The 22,160-nt window shown below is 42.7% G+C and overlaps 1 protein-coding gene across 1 annotated transcript in view; it reads right to left on the bottom strand.

Moving 5' to 3' along the window:
• Positions 1–22,160, bottom strand: part of LOC122798817 — a 3,666,270-nt gene that overhangs the window by 2,995,785 nt on the left and 648,325 nt on the right. The window contains exon 5 of the mRNA XM_044067940.1: positions 15,851–16,063. Coding sequence (XP_043923875.1) covers positions 15,851–16,063 — 213 coding nt within the window. The remainder of the gene's footprint in view (positions 1–15,850; positions 16,064–22,160) is intronic.

The following is a 22,160-nucleotide window of genomic DNA, read 5'->3' as shown; positions in this document are numbered from 1 at the left end:
GTAGAATCCCAAAGCAGAGGTAAGGGAGGATGGCAAAACTATAAAGAAGCAGGAGCTGCCAAAATGCCCTGTAAAATAGCAATGGCAAAACCAGCTCTAGATTTAGAGTAAAGTGGAAGGTGATAATGCTTAGAGAAAGTATGCACTGAACTCCAAGTAGCTGCCTCCAAAATATCTTTAGTTGCCACCCCTTAAAAAGCTGTCGAAGTGGCAGTAGCCCTAGTGGAATGAGGCCTAATCCCAGCTGGAATCTCCTTGCCATGATGGGAATAACAGAAAGCAATGCAAAACCCAATCCACTTAGAAATAGTTTGTCTTGACACAGGCTTGCCCTGAGAACTCAAAGCAAAAGAAACAAATAACTGCTGAGACTGCCTGAACCCTTTAGTTCTGCTCAAATAATATCACAACTGCCTGTGTACATCTAAAGTGTGCAAAATCTTTTCCCCTTTATTTTGGGGATTTGCATAAAAAGTAGGCAAATGAATAGTTTGGTTTAAAGCCACACTAGAAACCACTTTAGGCATAAAGGAAGGATTAGTACGTAAAGATACCCTATCCTTATGGAAAATTAAGAAAGGCTCAACCGCCATAAGGGCCTGCAATTCAGAAACCCTTCTTGCAGAGGTAATGGCCAACAAAAAAGCAGTCTTTCATGATAAATATTTCAACTCGGTAGTAGCTGCAGGCTCAAAAGGTTGTAGAGTGAGTTTCTCCAACACAAAATTGAGATCCCAAGCAGGAGTAGGAGCTCTACGTGGGGTCTTATATTCTTTGCCCCTCTAAGAAATTGCTTGAACAAAGGATGAGAAAACAATGGTGGGTCACAGTCATAGTGAGCCGAAATTGCTGCAGCATGAACCTTAATAGAAGAGAAGGACAAACCTTTGTCCAGTAACTCAGTAAGATATTGAAGAGCCACACTTAAATTAGGCTCAGAAACATCAAAATCCTTTGCTGCACTCCAAAATAAAAATCTCTTCCATTTATCTGCGTACACTTTCCTTGTACTAGGCCTTCTAGCTTCCAAAATAACATTCAAAACTTGCTGTGGAAGTTGAGACCCTCTATGGTTCAAAACAGAATATGCCAGGCTGTTAGGTGAAGAGAGTGAAGCTTGACATTGAGTAAATGACTGTTCTCCTGAGACAACAGGTGTGGAATCAAGGCAAAGGCCATGGAGGCTCCTGTACCAGACTTCTCAGTAATGGGTACCAGTGCTGTCGAGGCCAATCTGGAGCTATTAAAATCATCTTTGGCTTGTCCTGTCTGACCTTTAGAAGTACCTTTGGGAGGAGAGGCAGAGGTGGAAAGGCATACACATGAAGATTGCTCTAATTGAAAGAAAGAGCATCCACTTTCCAAGCTGTGGGATGAAACCTTTTCGTGCAAAACTTTGGCAGCTGGTGGTTTAGTGGAGAAGCGAACAGATCTATGTCTGGAGTTCCCCATGACACTGTCAATTTCTGAAATACATGAGGATCCAATTTCCACTCGTGGGGATCCATAATTCACCTGCTCAACACATCTGCTAAGGAGTTCTGTGCTCCGGCAGAAACCTTGCCTGAAGATTTAGCTGTAAACTGAGAGCAGTCTCCCACAAAATCATTGCTTGCCTGCATAGAGGATAAGAATGTGTTCCGCCTTGCTTGTTGATGTACCACATGACAGTTGTGTTGTCTGTTAGAATCAACACCTGCCCTGGAAGAAGTAAATCCTTGAAAGCTATTAATGCAAACTGGACTGCTAACATCTCCTTCAAGTTGATATGTAGATGTTGTAGTCTGGCAGGCCACTTGTCTTGTATCCACTTTCCATTTAGATGAGCTCCCCAAGCTTTGTCTGAGGCATCTGTCGTTAGAATCTGACTCGCCTCTGGCCGGGTCACAGAGAGTCCCTTGTTTAGGTGACATTCCTGAGCCCACCACAAAACTCCTTTTGAATGCAAGGTATTATCTGAATGACAGTGTCCAGATCCTGGCAGTGCTGTGTCCATACATTTTTGAGATACCATTGTAGCTTCCTCATATGCAGTTTGGCATTGGGAAGCACCAGAATACAAGATGCCATGAACCCCAAGGCTTGAAGGACTGTCCTTGCAGTCAGCCTGGACTGATGAGACAATTGATGAAAGTAAAGGGAAAGATTCTTTTGTTTGTCCGGGTCAAAAGGCCATCTGGGATGCTGTATTCAGTCTTACACCCAGAAAGCACATGTCCTGAGAGGGTACTAGACTGGACTTTATTTCTTTCACAGAATACCCCAGGCATCTTAGCACTGCTATCACATATTCCAAATGATGAAGAAGCTCGTCCCTTCCTTGAGCCAGAATCAGGCAATCATCCAAATAAGGATAGATCTGTATTCCTTTTAGCCTGAAGAAAGCTATCACTGGAGCCAGAACTTTCGTGAACACTCTGGGCGCAGTAGATAAGCCAAAGGGCAATGCAGAGAACTGATAATGAGAAGTCCCAGCCCGAAAACGCAGATACTTCCTGCAACTCAGTCTGATAGGAACATGAAGGTAAGCCTCCTTGAGATCCAAAGTTACCATCCAATGATCTTTGCCCAGCAGAGGTAAAAGCTGTTGTAACGCCAACATTTTGAACTTGGGAATGTCCAGATAAGTGTTGAGGATAGATAAATCCAAAATTGGTCTCCACGTGTTCCCCTTCTTTGGTACTAGGAACAGGCGAGAATAAAATCCTAGGCCCACTTCTGGCATAGGGACCGGCTGTATGGCCCCTATTTGAAGTAGCAGAGAAATTTGTTTGTGAGCCTCTATTCTTTGCTGAGGAGGAACGTCTGGCATGCCTTTGAAAGGAGGCAAGGTATAGAAATAAAACCTGTAACCTTGGTGTATGATATCCAATACCCATCTGTCTTGGGTAATTAAACTCCAATTTTCCTTGAAAAGTGCCAACCTTCCTCCCAAAGGTGCTGCCAGACGAGAAGGCTCTGGCAGCTGAAAAGGTAGGTCATTGGGTCTGTTTACGAAAGGACTGACCCCTGCCCTCACCAAGACTGTGCAGGTGAACTCCTGTTCTAGGCCTGAAAGAGCCCTGAGCTCAGCCCCTACCACGCCTAGATCTAGCCCTAGACTGGGAATCATAAGAAGGATACGACCACCCCTTGGTAGGCCAATTTCTACTAAACTTCGGAGGCTGAACCTGCAAAAAATCTTTAACAGTCTGCATAGACTTAGCCTTGTCTTCCATTTTCTTTAAGACTGCCTCAACAGGTGAACCAAACAACACATCAGATTGTAAAGGAGCATCTAAAATCCTTGTCTTAACATGGTCAGATAAATTCTGATCCCTCAGCCAGGCGTGCCTGCGAAGAACTGACCCAGTGGCAGCCACCCTAGACGAGGCCTGTACAGCATCAAAACCACATTGCAAAGAATGCTTACCCACCTGTTCAGAAACATGTACTAAATCTTGTAACTCTTTACACGCAATACCTTCCGCCAGAGCATCTACCTTAGACTTCAATTGAGAAAGTAGATAGTTTTGGTATTTCAACATGTGAAACTGGCAATTCAAAGCCCTCATAGCTAGGGTGGAAGAAGTATAGACTTTCTTTCCCCATCTATCCAAAGCCCTGGCCTCTTTATCTGGAGGAACCGGATTTTTAACAACAGAAGCCTTAACACCCTTAGGCCCCTGACTAACAGTTTCTGGGTCCGCCCTAGGACTCTTAAAAAGATACTTATGAGCTTTAGGCACCCTGTAATACCTATCCGGTTTAACAGGAGCAGGAGGCAAAGAATCAGGATTAAGAGAAGCCTCTGCAAACACATCCTCCACAACATCCAGAACAGGAGGTATAGCCAAAGGCCTATGCTGGGGTAAAAAACAAAAATTCCCTAAGCCTTTTCCTGGAATCAGAGAAGTCCTGACCTTCCCACTTAAAATGCTCCCTCATGGAATGAAGAGTCTCAGAAAAAGAAAAATCCTCAGGAGGAGAAGCAGAAGGAGTAGAATCATCCACATCAGAATCAGAATAAGGAGAATACTCCTGCAAGTCTTCAGCCAAGACTCTGAAACATCCAAGCCTGCTCAAAACTCCCCAACTCAGGTTCCACCCTAGGTCTCTTATCAGGAGGGGGCAAAGAACCTCTAATCAAAGTAATCAAATCTTCTGCCATTTTAAGCATATGCTTCTTGGGCACAGATCCTGAAGAACTAGGAGTGACACCAACTGAAGCTAAACCTGGCCTGCCTCTGGGAGAAGCCTTGGAAACAGAAGGAGAGGGCCTAACCACCCTAGGAAGGGAGGGAGTACAGTAACCTGAGAAGCCCCTTCAGCCTGACCTGCCTCCTGAGAGGCCACATCCTGCAATAACAAAGTCTCCCCCTGGGACTCCAGAGAAACCTCCGGCGGAACCCCGGCTCCACCGACACCTCTAAAGAACCGGCGTCCGGTACGGACGGCTCTTCTTGCCTGGGCTTAGCTGCTTTATCCTTGCGCTTCTTCGAAGAAGCGGACGTCGGAGCATCCGACGGCATATTATAATTGCACCGCTTCCGAAGACTAACCTGGCACAATCTAACCTTCTCTTAATAGTGCGCTTATTGAATCTAGCACAAAAGCGACACCCAACAACGTCGTGCTCAGGCCCTAAACAAGGAATACACAAAGTATGATAATCTCTATGCGGTATCTGTTTCCCACAAGAAATACAGTTATTCACTTTTTCTGACATCCGGTAAACCACTGAGGCAAGAAAAAACTAAAATATTCCCAACGGGTACTTAGCCAACTTTGACTCGGTCTGAAACTCCGAATTCGAAAAATTTCAGAACGCCGAACGGCACTTGCAACGCTGCTTCTGCATCGGACCATGCGGCAAAAAAGACTGAGGATATGACGTCGGTCATGCGCATTTGTACCCTGACGTCCTGATGTCAGTCTAATGCGCCTTGACCGACGTCAGCCTTATACTTTGATATTCGGGCCGACCGAGGACAGCGGACTACCCAAGTGTAAGGACTGCAGCAATGTGAGATGAAGAACATCAGCAAGACACCAACAGAGAGGGAGAGTGGGGTACAATACTAAAGCTACTACCCTACACTCTTTTACCAGGAGATACAACCTTAGACAACTTTTTTAAAAAAAGCTCAAAAGAACCAATGAGTGCTTACTCCAAGCTATAGACCACCCAACCCAATCCTGCCACAACGGTAAAGAAAGGCTTCTGCTAATTCAAGATGGCCTGGTCATGTGCTCAGAAGAATCATTGCAAAAACAAACAGGCCCAGAGACAGCAAATCTGATCTGGGACAAAACTACAGCTTCCAGCTTACACTCTTTTAGACGGTAAACACTACAGAAACATTTATCACAGCAGAAGAACAGCAGTGAGCCACAAAATGAAAGTTTTTAAACAGATGAAGGAGCAAGGAGACTCTACAGAATGCTTTTAACTGCAAACAAATCAGTTATATGATACACTCCTTGGCAGGAAATCAGAACAAACAAATAGGTGCTTAACAAGTACAGAAAATTTCCCGTTAATACCTTTCACACAGTCAAACTAGGTTTGCTATGGCAAACTCTGTCAAAGACTTTAGACAAATCAAAAAATAAGGAAGAGACTAGTTTACCATTATCTGTAGCTTTACTGACAGTATCTATATAAGTTAGAAGGGTCGTGTTAGTACTATAGGAAGGAAGGAAGCCATGTTTTGCAGGGATAGGAGTTCTTCCCTAGTAATTGTTTTTGAATACATTTTTCAAGTGTTTTTGTGAGGGGGACATAAGATTACTATAGGTCTAAAGCTATTAATGTCTGTTGAATTTCCTCCTTTGTGAAGAGGGATTATGTGTGACTTTTTCCAGAGAAAGGGAATGTGGGATTCCTGGATTGACCTATTTATAAGGATTGAGACAGGATAGGCAATGTTATTGGCTGCTAATTTTAGGTACTCCTTTGGAAGATCATCAGCTGATGAAGAGCACAGTTTAATTGTATTTAAAAGTAGTTTTATACAGGATGTGGGCACAGGATTGAAGGTAAAAGTGGGTGTGGTGATATATGGCTGTTGAGCAAGGTTGGGATTAGATGTTGTGGTATCCCTGTTTAGAGATGCTGTACTATCTATAAAAAAAGAGTTGAACTGTATTGCAGTTCTGAGTGGTGAGCTATCTGGAGAGGGGTTTGTGTTGAATTTTTGGCCGGGATAAGATTTCTTTAATGGATGTCCAATTTTTTTTAGGGTTGTGTTTAGTATTATTCTGGAAGTTATTATAGTATAATTATTTTCTTCATTTATTTGCTTTTCAGTCTGATTGCAAAACATTCTAAAATTTTCAAGATATTGAGGTGTTTTACATTTTGCAGTTCTTTCCATACCTTTTCTCTATCCTACATTAGCATCATACTCTTTTCGGATAGCCAAACTACATTATTTGTTTTTAGTTTCTTCCTTCTAGCAGGTGCAAGGCTTTTTAGTGTATTTAGAAAAGTTGTATTGAATTCAATTACAGCATAGTTTAAGGGAAGGATATTTAAAAAGTTCCAGTTAATAGATGACAGTGTAGTAATGAACATTTCTGGGTTAAACTTGGAAAGGTTACATGTTGTTTTATAAATATGCTGTTTAACTGGATGTGTGAGATGTCTAGTCATATAGATTGGGAGATGAGCACTGAGAGAGTTTGACATTGTACCCGTGGTGGAGTATTTCCTAGGATCTGATACTAAGACCCAGTCTAATACAGAACTTGATGTCTTGCTATAATGTGAGAGGCATTAATTAGTTGTCTGACATTACATAAGTTCATGCTAGATGTAGGGGAGTTAGAGTTTATGTTCGACCAATTGACATTTACATCACCTAGTAATATTTTTTCTTGTGGAAATGTTATGAATATCCAATGCAGGATATCTTCTAGTATAGCTGCTTTGTCACCAGGAGGGATAAAAAGGACAGCAATACATATTTCTTTCTAACTGTTTATTTCAAGGAAAGCAATATGAAGCTCTGCTGAACTGGTGATGGTTTGCTGTAAGGGGAAATGTGGCAGGTATTGGGAAATATTAAAGCAATGCCACCACCTTTTCTTTATACAGTCATTACAGATAGTAGTATAGCCAGGAGGTATAATTTTGGAGATATTTATGCTGGGTTTAAGCCAAGTTTCAGTTACAGCAAGAACATCGGGCTTATGTTAGGTAATCCAGGCATGTAGTTCAGCAGTTTTATTTCTTATACTTCTAATATTTATTGTAGCAAAAAATTAGATCACCAGGGTTGGGAATTGGATGTTGCTGGGTTACAGAAATGTGTGGAGAGAATTACCTTTGTGATCACTGTGATAGGTGGAGCCAGGAGTAAGGTGTATATCTCCTCCTAGAAAGATTTTAGTATATTGGGGAATTATGCATACCTGTTTTTTGAGAGGATTCTTGCACTTAATTTTGTTTGTGTCTGAGTTGAAGTGCAATTAATTAGCCTATATTTTGAATAAAGGTGAGGGTCAATATTAAACAGGTTTGGTGCAACTTGTGTAGAGTGTAAAGAGAAAGTATGGATAGGTGGTAGGGGCAGAGTTGGAGAGATGTGAGATATTACTGAGTCATTGTAAGATGAAAATGGCATAGTAAGAGGAGAAGAATAGAGGATAAACTGAAAAGTAGAATAATTAAGTACAGGTATCTGTATTTTATAGATGTCAGATAGTAAGGAAAGTAGCAATGAAGAAGGAAAGAAGAACATGCAGGACAGTAGGAGATTCAGTGATATCGGATTCTGAGAACTAGAAGAGCATAGATAAGGAGAGAAGTATTTTTTTTTAAAAGAAGAGAGGAAGGTTGTCCTGGTATCTTTGGTGGACTATAAGGAATGTTGTGTCTTTCAGCTTTTCCCGGTTAGGGATCGCCACAGCAGAACTCCGGTCCGCTAATGATTGGTAGTTGATTTTTACGTGCCAAGTTACCAGCCCTGACGCACAACCTTCAACGAAGGTATGCCCATTCACGCATGTCTCCACGCAGAAGACGCTCTAGCTGAGAATCGAACCGGACAGCGTCTTACTGTGAGGTGACAACACTAGTATTAAAGACTAAAGTATAAAGATGTACGTCAAAATAAGAAGAAATGAGGGTTTATTTGAAAATAGAAAAAGTTACAATGCGGAATAGATAGGTACTATTTGGGAAGGTTGTTATAAACAGAAATAGTGCAAAGAAGTTTGAGGGAGAAAGACAGTTGTGAATGGGGCTAAAAATCAAATACAGATAAGGAAGTAGGAAGCAAAAAACTGAAGTGTATGTATAGTTGTAGTAAGGATCAGTTGGGGAGGGCTTTGCAGTAAGATTCACAAGTGAAATGTATATGTATGTAGTGTAATATTAGAGTAAGAGGAGTGGGTGAGATTTGGGGGTAGGGTAGAAGAGCGAAGTGAAGCCAAGCGGGCTTCCAACCCTCAGGTCTATTTATAAGTGAGGGCAATCTCCTTATAGCCAGAACAAAGCTATTAACAAAAAGATGTGAATAAAATAGGTTGTCTGTCATTTCTTGAAACTAAACAACTGGTACATGCAGTACAGTCTACTGGTCAAGCAAAAGAGGCAGTGATCAACTTAGTAAGAGGTCCTTACAGTGCATGGACTATTTCACAGAGTCTTTCATTCATATAGCAGGTATGTATTTAAATGATTAAAGTTAATACACAGCAAGGTTCTTCATGATAAATATGCTTACACTAAACAATGACAAAATTCTCAGTAAGCTTGTAGGTGTAGGGCCTTGTGGTAGAGCTCCTGCAACACTGAGGTCACGTATAGTGATCACAGGCTATTAAATAATGACAAAAGTCTCAGTAAGCTTGTAGGTGTGGGGCTTTGTGGCACAGCTCCTTCAATACTGATGTCAGATGTACTGACCACAGGCTATTAAACAATGACAAAATTCTCAGAAAGCCTGCAGGTCTAGGGCTTTGTGGTACAGCTCCTGCAATATAGGTTCATAGGTTCATATTAGGCTATCTGCCCAAGGGCATTTATAAGCCTAGCCCATAGTTATTTGGCTTTCGCCACCCCTTTAGTTTGAATAAAACTATGCCTATTATTTTGCTGTGCCTCTGTCAAGCAGTGACACTGAAGTAATCCCTGGGGTATATCTGCGATCCCCCATCCATTGGTCAAGATTCCTCTTGAACAAGGCCAGCGAGGTGCTCTGCCTCACATGTACTGGGATTTTGTTCCACAGCATAGGGAGTCTCTGGGTGATGAATCTGTCCCTCCAGCATGTTCTATTAATAACCGTGTCAAGGTTCAAGTCTCCCGCCCTTGTGGTTCTGAGGGATCTAGATTTTTTGAGGTGAAGCATATTCATCAAATCAGGGTTTGACATGGCCTTATATGTCAGGCACAGGTCACCTCTGAGCAAGCGGTATAAGACTGAATAGAGCTGGAGTTCTTTCAGTCAGGCAGCATAAGACATATTTTAGACCCTTTATCCTTTTGGTGAGGAACTTTTGGGGCCTTTCCAGCTGCTGCAGGTGTCTGGTCAGATACATTCCGAATGGGGCATTGTACTCAATCATAGGTCTAATGAGTGATGAGTACAGGGGCGATGACCTCCCTTGATCTAGATGTGAATCCCTTCATGATCAGGTGGGCAATGTAGAAGGTTTTCCTAACTACTTTAGCAACATGAGTGTCAAAGAAAAGGCTACTGTCAATCTGAGTCCCCAGATCCCTGATGACTTGTTCTGTCCTCAGTGGATTGCCACCTATATGGTAGCTAGGGTAACCTTGTTTTTCCCGAAGGGTATGACTATGCATTTCTTGGCATTTAACTTTAGGCCATGGCTCTGGCACCAGTTATCCGTTTCTGTGAGGCCCTTCTGAAGGATATCTGTGTCAGATGTGTTTTCGACTATGGCGCCCAGTTTGCAGTCATCTGCAAACTTTGTCAGCCATAACCCTCCTGTGTTTGCTTGTACTTCAGAAAAGTAGATGCCGAACAAGAGTGGACCCAGGACTGAGCCCTGTGGGACACCACTTGTGACAGGCTTTGAGTCTGACATGGCTCCAGCAACTCTGACCCTGTGGGTTCTGTCACTTAGCCAGTTTGCAACCCATCTTGTGATGTATGGGTTTACATTCAAGCTGATGAGTTTTTGATGATACCTGAGTGGGGTATTGTGTGACGGCCTTTGCCAGGTCAAGGTAGGCTGTATGGACTGCCTTTCCCTCATCAATGGCCTTGGTGACTGTCTCGAAAAAGTCAACCAAGTTTAAAAGGCATGATCTGCCTTTGACAAAGCCAAACTGGGTTGGATCCAAAGTCTGCAAGTTCCCTATGTCTTTATTTATGAGTTCCATTATGATCCTCTCCATGGCTTTGCAGATAAGGCTTGTCAAGCTAATGGGACGGTAATTTCCAGGGTCGGTGGAGGCACCGCCCTTGTGAAGTGGGACCACAGTCGCCGTGCGCCACTCCTTATCCTGAGGTGAGGCTAAGATTAAACAGCTGTTCTAACTGTGGGTTTAATTCCTCATTGAGTTCATGGAGCACACAGCCGGGACACCATCCGGTCCCATGGATGCTGTGTTTTTGATTTGGAGAGAGCAGTTCTCACCTGGGCGTTGGAGATGTTTGGGGGCTACAATCCTCTGGTATAGATATCTCTCCTTTGGGGGAGAAGTTTGCACTGAACCTGTCAGCCAGTATGTTGGCAATGTGTGTAGGTTCAGTAATCTTCACATCATTTTGAACTAATTCTGAGCATATCTGGGAGTTTCCTCCTAGGTTTCTAACATAGCTAAAGAAGGCCTTATGATTGTCTTTTGAATCCTTGGCGATTTTTCTCTCAAAATTTGCCTTGGATGATTTTATGAGAGCTCTTAGTTTTTACTTATAATGATCAAAGGTGTCTTACCTTTCAAGGATTTTGCTCTATCTTGTAGTAGCTTCCTCCTTTTGTTGTAGAGCTTGTTTATGGCTGGGGTCCACCAGACTGGACGCTTGCCTTTGGTACAAAGAGTCTTAGTTTTGTTTGGGATTGCCTGATCCATGCAGTCCTGTAGGTGCTGGTAGAAGGCATTTGTAAGTGATTCAGCGGTTTGAGTAATGTTTACCACTGGCTCAGGGGCCTTAAAGGAGACCACACTAGTTTTAGAAGTGTGAAGTCGGCTTTTGAGAAGTTTTTCACTGTGGTCTTTTTGTTTCAGGTGGGGCGGGATGAGGACCTCCAGCGAGATTAGTTTATGATCTGATCTCACCAGTGAGGGGTATACTTCGGTGTTGAACATTGTGATCCCATGTTCGTGATGATGAGATCAAGTATGTTTTCTCCTCTTGTGGGGATGGTGACTAGTTGTTCCATGGCATTTGAGTTTATGAACTCCAGGAACCTTTGGGCTAGATTGTTTGGGCTTGAGTAGTGTTCCCAGTCTATATTAGGGTAGTTGAAGTCACCTAGTATGATGGTGTTTGGAGATACATTTATCCCCTCCATTGTTTTCAGGAAGGCCATGTGAGGTTCCTGAGTTTGAGAGGGTGGCCTGTAACATGCTACAAATTGCAGAGCAGTCTTGCCTATGGTTAATTGCACCTGGATGGTCTCCGATGCATCGTATGTTGCCACCAACCTTGAGGTGTGGGTGTCCTTTATGAATACGGACACCCCCTCCTTTCTTGGTGTTGTCCGGATTTTGGGGCCGTAACGCATGATATGAGGTGAAACCTGCTAGTGCTGGGGTGCTCTCAGGAGCCTTGAACCAGGTTTCTGTCACAGCACAGACATCGATGTTCTCCATACTGAGAAGGGCCTCGAGTGCGTGCATCTTGAGATTGAGACTTCTGGCATTGAGCAGCATTACCCTTAGTTTTTTACTTTTTGTGTTCTAGGGTGGTAGGTTTAGAATTTGAGCCTTGCCTAAAAAGGCACTATGGGGGTGGCAAGAGCCTTTGCCAATATCCGAAGCCTAGGGGTGACAGGTGCAAGCCGTCCCTTGCGGCAGCGTGGCTTGTCCAGCATGTCATCCCAGGCAGACAGACATTGATCCCCTTTGAATGACACCAGAATTTAAGCCAATTATTAAAGCTGATCATCTTATCACTGTATTGTGGCATCATTCTAGGTGAAGGTAGGATACTGCTCAAGGTCAGGGTCATACCTGCCTGGGCTACATAATCAGAGAGCTCCTCAATGTCTCTTTTCATGTAGTCCAAGGAGTGCGCCTCAGGTCGCTGACACCAGCGTGGACAATGACTGAGTCGCACTTGTACCTGCTGATGAGAGACCCGAGTGCTTGTGTTATGTGGCGGACAGGCAGCTTACTGTGACCTTCTCCTTACTCAGTCTGGTGAGCGGGACATCAGTGTGTCTGACTATGGAGTCACCTATGACAAGTATGTTTGGTGTTGTATTTGGCCTTAAGGGCAGTGACTGCTTTGCACACTGATTTTGTTGTTTATGTGTTGTTTGTGTGGTGTATTGAGTTTGCAGTTGCTTGGGTGTCTGCTTTGGAGGCCTCTGCTGTTTAGGTAAATTTTTACTCAGAGCCTCCGAGTATGTCTTAGTGTGTTTATGTGTTTGATTCAGTGGTGTGGTTGAGTTATGTGAGACTGGTATTGTGGTGTGTGTAGTTGCCTTCTCCTCCTGCCTGGTCTTGCCAGTCCTGAGTTGAGAGAGCTCAGCCTCCAGTCTGGCTAAATAGCTGCATCTCTCACAAGTGTTAGTGTTACATGGGAGGAGGAGATGGTTGTCCGTGTACATGAGGCAATTGTAACATTGTCTCAGAATTCCCAGATTCACCAAATGGCCAGGAGAGGACGCCAGCATCTGACCCTTCGACATGCTAGAAAGAATTATGAGTTGGTATGAGACAGAAAAGTAGTGGGCTTAGCAGGGAAGTGGGCACTCCTGGGGGTTTTGCTAGTGAGAGATTTGTATAATATAGGAGTGCTTGACCTGCAAAGAGAATGCTTATAAGACAAGGGATATGCTTATAAGACAAGTGCTGAGCTTTTGAGAAGAAAAGCTATTTGGAACAAGTGCTGCACTTTTTAGTGTAGGTGTAAACTGTTTAGGTTCCTAACAGAGCAGTTCTAAGGGAAAAATTGAAGAACAGACTTTCTGGAGCCAGAAAGAGTTTAACCTTGTTTAACCGGCGCTGCCCGATGCTGCTCTAGTGGCAACTCCGCACTAAAGCACGTTAAAGCGTGCTTGATAGCAGGGGCTGGAAAGAAGCAGGAATAGACAGATGTTCAGATGTAGTGACAGCAGGCTCTGCTCTATGAAGGAAGATAGTGACTGAGTGTGACAGTGGCTTTAGTAATTAGTATCTCTTTTTTCTGTTATACATGTAATTAATTTTATGATTCAGCCAAAGATTTTTGGGTTAACTGGTATGTATTTATAAATGCAGGCGTAAATGTTAATAAAATTTACTGACAGTATCAGGAGCAGATTTATTTAGGACACTGGGATAGACTACTAGTCTGTTTTCCTACTTATGTCATTTACTGTAGTACAAAAACAGAAGAAGAAGAGAACTCAATCATTCGTAGTATTACTCAAGAGCAGAATGTAAAAGCACAAAGCTTTCAAGTTCCATCAACTCTTTCTCAATGCAGATAAAAAACATTCACTACACTCAACATTTATATCACAAAACCAGCTAATTGGTTACATCATTAATTGTAGTTAATTAGTAAAAGACCAGCCCAAAAAAAACCTTTAAAAGAACCAACATTCCACTTTGTAGTTTAACTAATACTTTATTTAAAATAATAATAGAAAATAATAAAAAAATGAAACATTATAAATATCATACAAATTCTCTCTTCAACTTTAAAATAGGGTTAACAGTATTCCTTGAATTTAAACCTGGAGACTTATCTGCTCTAAAATACGGTTTACTATTAAAATGTCAAACGGCACTACGTCAACTGTACTATAGTCGAACACGGAAGTTCGAAAATAGTAATGTCGACATCAAAAAAACAATCTAGGAATGGTTTTAACATGGGTCGAGGTAGGTGTTCAGTATTATTCAGAACTACAAACATCTCCGCTACCTCGACCCATGTTAAAACACAGTCCTAGATTGTTTTTTTGTGATCAACATTACTATTTTCGAACTTCCATGTTCGACTATAGTACAGTCGATGTAGTACCGTTCGACATTTCAATAGTAAACCCTAAAATACTTTATCCAGTTAAACTCTGCAACTTCAGTTCTTGACATAATACGGGCCCTTCTCACCCATTTACTAACGTTTTGTATCACTCTAAACTTAAAATTATGCTCTACTGTAGTACAACTTGTGCTGGTAAAGCCTCGGAAGGAAGATACCTTTATGACCGAGTATGATTTAACTCTCAGGACAAAAATGACAATAACATGATTCATACTCATTACAGACAGTATAACTATGGATGCGGAGCATAATAATTATAAGTCTGTCAATATGATAGCAAAGATACTGCCATCTCTAGTTGGATTTTGCACTATTTGGTCCATTGAGAACTTTATCCAGTTAACATTTGGGTAGTTATAATCTTCCAGCATAATATGCAAAATTTAAAGTGTTTACTTCCAGGTACTGATGTTGCCTCATAGCAAGAGGTTCTCCTGTTCGATTCTCAGCTGGAGTGTGGGAAGTGCCTTCTCTGTGGAGTCTGCATGTCCTCCCCGCGGTTGAGTGGCATTCGAAAGACATGTGTAAATGGGCGTGTCTTTGTTGAAGGTTGGACGTTGAGCTGGCACCTCGTGAAAATCTACTGCCAATCATTAGCAGACCGGAGCTCCGCTGTGGCGACCCCTAACAACTTCCAGGTACTGCTCCAGTGCTGCATGCCAAAATTGGTGCAGATTTGTGTTCTTCCTTTCAAGACTATACTTCTCAGCATGACTCCAGAGCACAAAGGGATGGAGTCCTGACTGTAGCCCAGATGACCCAAGTTTAATTAGCATCTTGGGCACTGGATAAGCCAGGAAAGGATGTGGAAATGAGGGGAATTCATTACCTTGCCTATCCTGGAAGAGGAAATGAGATACTGCACATAAGTGGGCAATGACCCGGTACAGGATTGAGAACCTCCCATAGCTGTGGACAGGCTACCATTTTGGTAGCAGGGAGAGTATGAATGAGCTGGCATCATGGGTGGTGATGCCTGTGATGTCATGCTCACTATACTCAACTAGGGATTCCACTCTTTCATATCCTAAAACCCCACCCCTGGCTGCATATTTGATGCACCCCCCCCCACCCCCCACCCCACACACACACAGCTCACATTTTTCTTAAAGGGAAATGGTAGTCTTAGAAATCAGACTGCAAGGCTGTTGTCTTCCCAAAGAGAGAGTGCTGACTTGCTTGGTCACAGTATTCATTCAACCCCCCCTTCCCCCCCAAAATTCTGAATAGGCTGGGGGAGTTAAACAAATTGATAAAAACAGCATGGGTGGATGTCAGCATCAAAAGGAAAAGGAATAAGGGAGCAAAAAAAAAGACACATTAAAAAAAAACATAAGATTGTACTTCTTAACCAAAGAGTACAGCAAAAGCAGTACAGCCATACCATGATGTACACAGAATACTCTGGTTATTTAATGGAGCTGAGTGTAGTTGATGATTACTAACATCCCAGTGCATGTTAAAGCTATTTTCTTGGTAACAGATGCCACTTTTGTTTCCAGCACAGTACTGCTCCCAGCTAACACTTCTTTATGAGGAACTCTGCTTTATTAGCGACTCAGTGATACATGATGATTCAAACCAAAAGCAGCTGCTAATGCTAGTTTTTGAAATTAAATCACACAAAAGTTTCAATTCCAAATTAAGGAGCATTGCAAACATTTCATCCATACTACACATACCTTCTCTTCAGTGATGTGTTTAGTCTTTCCCAGATGCTTTGTAACATTGTCGATTTGTTTTAATTCTGTAACTTCAGCGATCTTACCATACACTGCCATCACACGACTAAAAGCTACTGCAGCTTCACTGTCAGAGTCAGGACAGTGATTTCTTAAATTCCCAGACTTCTTCCTTAAATCATCTATAAGTGCTTCAAGTTCCGTATACCATTCCTGAAGGTGAAAGACAAAAACATAACAAGTCTTGCTTAGAGAAATTCTGACTATCTCACCTATAAATACTGAGTAACAATACCTGTAGTACATAGCTTATCACATAAGGGTAAAAGCATAAATTATTTGCTCAAGACTGCAAAAACACACAGACTCTCTCAAAATAGCTGCACACTTATTAAAAGGCTGATTTAAGCTCTCCCGGTGTGAAGACAAAAACTGTCACAAAATGGCCAGTAAAACTGCTAGTCTGGGTAAAATTCAGTCACTGTCTATTTTTACTGCCTGGGTGCCAGTAAAAAAGAAATTGGGGGAACCAAAGAAAAAAAATCAAGCAGAAAAGGAGATATAACTCTGGTTGTGAAGAATTCTGAAGCTATTCAGCAAAAAGCAGATCAAATTTCAGCTTTGGTGCAGAAGATGTCTTCCAGTAATTAAGAGGAAAGCCTAAATCAAATGCACTAAAAATAACAAAACAAGAGAAAAATAAAAGAAGCTTTAACTAGCTATTCAAATGAATTGATGAAACTGCAAAAAATAGGGGACTGCAGTGAAAAAAAGGCTGGCTAATTATGAGGTTTCTGTTTCAAAAGCTAGTATGGTTAGAGGACAGAGTACACAGAAAAAATCTGAGATTTTCTGCTGTACCCAGACAAACTGGAAAGAACAGACTATTAACTTTATGACCAAACAAATAAGCAACTGGTCTGGTGTTCCACAGCAGGATGTATTAATTGTAAAGGGCACATGTCCAACAAAACTGTGTCAGGAAGAAAAAGTATTAAAAACTGGAAAGAACGGGACATTTGTGGAAAATGGTTATTCACTGTATACAAGGCAGAAGAGAATCATATTTATCCCAGCAATCAAGTAGTGTTGAGAGGCAAGTGTGAGAATCAAGCTGCTATATCCAGCTGTCTTCAGAATATTTTCCCTGGAGGATAAAATATATGTTTTGGTGCGGAACAGGCTAAGGAAGAGATAAAAAGTTTATCCAAAAAAGAGTGAGCCAGCAAGTAGAAGTGAACTCTTGTTTCTCATTCTTAAGGCAAAAAAGTCCAAAAAGAGATTTTGACAGTGAAAACTTTTTATTGTTCCAAAGGAAAGTGATTGAGGGAGAGCACAAAGTATATGAGGGCTCAGTGTCTGTTATTCTAAAAGTGTATTAGTTCTGGTTTAAGCACTTGGGCTTCAGGACAGTTATTTTACATTAAGAAGGTTCGTGGTCTGCACTCTTGTGGGAGGAGAGCCTGGACTCTGCCCTTCTGAGCTGGGAATTTCTGGTTAAAGGCTTATAGTGCCTGCATATTTGAACTGTTTCTTACTGAAATTGGTACACCTTGTTTGCTGTAGCATAGACTAGATCCAGGCCTGCTGAATCTAGCTTTGTTTGTATGCTTGTTTGCTTGTTATTTCCCTGAAACACTAATTCCACCTAAAACGCGGCTTTTCAGCGCTTCTGTGGATCCCTAGTGATATCTGCATTGCTTACTGTACTTATTTCCTTGTTTCACTTGAAAGAAAGTTACTGTTTTGTCGTTTTTGCATTTAAGTTACCTGTAACACATTGCATTTAAGTTACTTAGCACTTGCTCACTAAGTCAGCACTAAAAAATTAAAAGCACTACACTCTCACAAACTCCCCTTGAGTACCTTGTTCCCCATTGGCCCTTTTTTCAATTATAAAGGAATTCCCAATACTATTCTAGCATGTCCAAAGGTCAGTTGTCAATCTCCGCTCCGGTCCAGCTGGTGAATCTGGGAATCTCGAGGCAATGTTACAACTGCCTCATGTACACAGACAACCCTCTCCTCCTCCCAACAAATTCCAACACGTCAGAGATGCAAACATAGAGCCAAACTGGAGGCTAAGCTTTCTCAACTCAGTACTGGCATAACCAGTCAGGAGGAGAAGGAAACCACACTCACTACAATTCCAGTCTCACACAGACCTACCAAGACAGCAAACCAAACACATAAACACACAATAACATACTCGGAGGCTCTAAATAAAAATCTGCCTAAGCAGGAGAGACCCCCAAAGCAGACACCCAAGCAACCGCTACCCCAAAACAAAACACGTGCAACACATAGCTCACAAAGCCAGTGTGCCGAACAGTCACAGCCCTTAAGGCTAAACAACACACCTGATACACTTGTAATAGGTGACTCTATCGTCAGGAACACTGACATCCTGCTCACCAGGCTGAACAAGGAGAAGGTCACGGTGAGTTGCCTGTCGGGCGCTAGGATCCGCCACATAACACAAGCACTCAGGTCACTCCAAGGCAAGTACAAATAGTCATTGTCCATGCTGGTGTGAATGACCTGAGACGTACCTCCCTGGACTACATGAAAAGAGACATAGAGGATCTCTCTGAGCATGTAGCCCAGGCCGGTATGACCCTGACCTTGAGTAGCATCTTACCCTCACCAAGAATGATGCCACAATATGAAGACAAGATGATCAATTTCAACAATTGGCTTAAGTATTGGTGTCATTCAAAGGGGATTCAATGCCTGTCAGCCTGGGATGACATGCTCGACAAGCCACGATGCTTCACTAGGGACGGCTTGCACCTGTCACCCCTGGGCTTTTGGATATTGGCAAAGGCTCTTGCTACCCCCATAGTGCCTTTTTTAGGCAAGGCTGAAACGACAAACCCACCTCCATAGGTATCACAAGGAATAAGAAACTAAGAGTAATGCTACTCAACGCCAGAAGTCTAAACCTCAAGATGCATGCACTCGAAACTCTCCTTAGCATGGAGAACATCAATATCTGTGCAGTAACAGAAACCTGGTTCAAGGCTCCCGAGAGCACACCAGCACTACCAGGTTATACCTCATACCATGCTTTTCGGCCCCAAAACTTGGATCGAACCACAAAAGGAGGGGGAGTATCAATATTCGTCAAAGATACCCACACCTCCAGGTTGGTGGCACAGCACGAAGCATCAGAGACAATCCATGCGCAACTAACAGTGGGTAAAACTGCCTTCCAGTTTATAGCCTGCTACAGACCACCCTCCCAAACCCAGGAACCCCACTCGGCCTTCCTGAGAACACTGGAAAATATGAATGTCTCTCCAAACACCATTATATTAGGCAACTTCAACTACCCAAACATAGACTGGGAGCATTACTCTAGCTCCAACACCCTAGCCCAAAGGTTCCTAGAATTTATAAACTCAGATGCTATGGAACAACTTGTTACCACTCCAAGAGGGGAAAACATACTGGACCTGATCATCACCAACATGGAGACTCTATGCTCCAGACCAGAAGTGTATCCCTCACTGGTAAGATCACACTATAAACTAATCTCACTGGATATTCACATCCCGACCCCACCCCCTGCCCAGAAAACCACAGTGAAAAACTTCTCTAAAGCAAATTTCACACTCCTCAAAACCGAGGTGGAATCCTTCAAAGCCCCCGGGGCCTGTGGAAAATACGGCCCAGACCGCAGAATCCTTTATAAACGCATTCTATGAACACCTTCAGGAATGCATGGATCATGCAATCCCAAATAAAACCAAGACCCAATCCTCCAAAGGCAGACGTCCTGTCTGGTGGACCCCAGCCATAAACAAACTATACAATAGAAGGAGGAAGCTACTACATGATAGAGCAAAATCCCAAAAAGGGAAGGCATACCTGATCAGTATTAGCAAAAAACTACGGGCACTCATAAAATCGTCTAAGGCCAGCTTCGAGAGAAAAATTGCACAGGACACTAAGGATAATCACAAGGCTTTCTTTACTTATGTTAGGAACCTGGGTGGGAATTCCCAGACATGCTCAGAATTAGTCCAAAATGACAAAAAATATACCGAACCCACAGACATTGCCAACATCCTAGCTGACAGGTTCAGCGCAAACTTCTCCCCCCCACACCAAAAGGGCAAATATCTATGCCAGCAGAGTGTTGCCTCCCTGACATCTCAGATGCTCAGGTAAGAGCCGCCCTCTCCAAAGCAAAAAAAACACAGCATCACTGGGACCAGACGGTGTCCTGGGCTGCGTCCTACATGAACTCCAAGAAGAGCTAAACCCAAACATAAAACTACTGTTCAATCTCAGCCTTACTACAGGATATGTACTCAAAGAGTGGCGTACAGCAACAGTGGTCCCTCTCCACAAAGGTGGTGCCTCAACGGATCCTAGAAACTATCGCCCCATAAGCCTGACTAGCTTGGTCTGCAAAGCTATGGAAAGGATCATCATGGACCTCATAAATAAAGATATTGGGGACCTACAGACACTGGATCCTACCCAGTTCGGCTTTGTTAAGGGCAGATCGTGTCTCTTAAACATGGTCGATTTCTTTGAAACAGTCACCAAGGCCATTGACAAGGGGAAGGTGGTCCACACAGCCTACCTGGACCTCGCAAAAGCCTTCAATACAATACCCCACTCGGCCATTATAGATAAGCTCACCAGCTTAGATATAAACCCCTATGTCACTAGATGGGTTGCAAACTGGCTCAAGGACAGAACCCACATGGTTAGAATTGCTGGAGCCATGTCAGACTCCAAACCAGTTACAAGTGGCGTCCCACAAGGCTCAGTCCTGGGACCTCTATTGTTCGGTATGTATTTCTCGGAGGTACAGGCCAACACGGAAGGACTGTGGCTGACCAAGTTCGCAGATGACTGCAAACTGGGCACCATAATCGACTCTCCAGCCAACACAAGCATCCTCCAAAAGGGCCTCATAGAAACAGACAACTGGTGCCAGAGCCAATGCCTCAAGCTAAACGCCAAAAGGTGTATAGTCATCCCCTTTGGCAAAAACAAAGTGCCCACAAATTACCACATAGGTGGTAATCCATTAAGTACAGAAGAAGTAATTAGGGACCTGGGGGCCCAAATTGATAGCAATCTCTCATTTGACAACCACGTGGCCAAAGTGGTTAGAAAAACATTTTATATAGCCCACCTAATCATGAAGGGATTCACATCTAGATCAGGGGAGGTCATCGTGCCTCTTTACTCATCCCTCATCAGGCCCATAATTGAGTACAATGCCCCTTTTGGGATGTACCTTATCAGACACCTGCAGCAACTGGAAAGACCCCAAAAGTACCTCACCAAGAGGATCAAAGGGCTCAAACAGATGCCATATGCTGCCCGGTTAAAGAAACTCCAGCTCTACTCAGTGGTATACCTCCTGCTCAGAGGCGATCTGTGCCTGATGTATAAAACCATGTCCAACCCGGAATTAATGGACATGCTGCACCTCAGAAAATCCAAATCCCATCGAGCTAGGTGCTCGAGAGACTTGAACTTCAGCACTGAAATAAATAGGACATGCTGGAGGGACAGATTCATAACCCAGAGGCTCCCTTCACTCTGGAATAAAATCCCAGTCCAGGTTAGGCAGAGTCCCTCATTGACTCTCTTCAAGAGGAATCTTGATGAGTGGATGGGAGATCGTAGGTTTACCCTGGGTATCACTTCTGTGTCACTGTTAGACAGAGGCACAGTATACTAACCTCGAAAAAGGGCATAGCAAAATTTATTTAAAATGGGTGGTGAAAGCCAAGCACACTCTGGCTAGGCTTATAAATGCCCTAGGGCAGATAGCATAGTATGAACCTATGAACCTAAGACTCAGGAGTACCTTAGGTATGAAAAGAGGCTGGTGTAGGAAGATGGTGATGATCAAGCAGAAGATCAGCAACACTGAAATTAGAGAATAAATGTGAAACTATAAAGCATCAATTCCACTGGATACAGGAATAATAGTAAAATATGTCTTTGCAAGAAGTGGCTGAAAAAGACTACAATTTTGCTGATTTTGTTAAACTTGTGGGTGAACATTTTATGTCATTAATGTTTAAGACACTGAAGGGAATGAAGGACTATAAATACAAAGGTCTTGTTTTTATTAACATTTGTATAAAAATAAAATACAAATTTTGTTAGATTGTAAATCAGTTTTGTACAGTGTGCACTCAGCAGTATCTTAAATGAGACATGGGGAAGTCTTAGTGACTGCTGCATATTTGAAACATGTTAAAACAAGCAAGTATTTTTTTCTTAGTTATAAGATACAAGCTTTATACTTCAAGAAGATAAGAAAGACTGA

This window comes from Protopterus annectens, chromosome 3.part1, assembly GCF_019279795.1.
Source record: "Protopterus annectens isolate FY-2018-M chromosome 3.part1, PAN1.0, whole genome shotgun sequence".
Classification (NCBI taxonomy): domain Eukaryota; kingdom Metazoa; phylum Chordata; order Ceratodontiformes; family Protopteridae; genus Protopterus; species Protopterus annectens.
The sequence above is the reverse complement of the archived record's forward strand: the minus strand, read 5'-3'. Positions and strand labels throughout refer to the sequence as shown.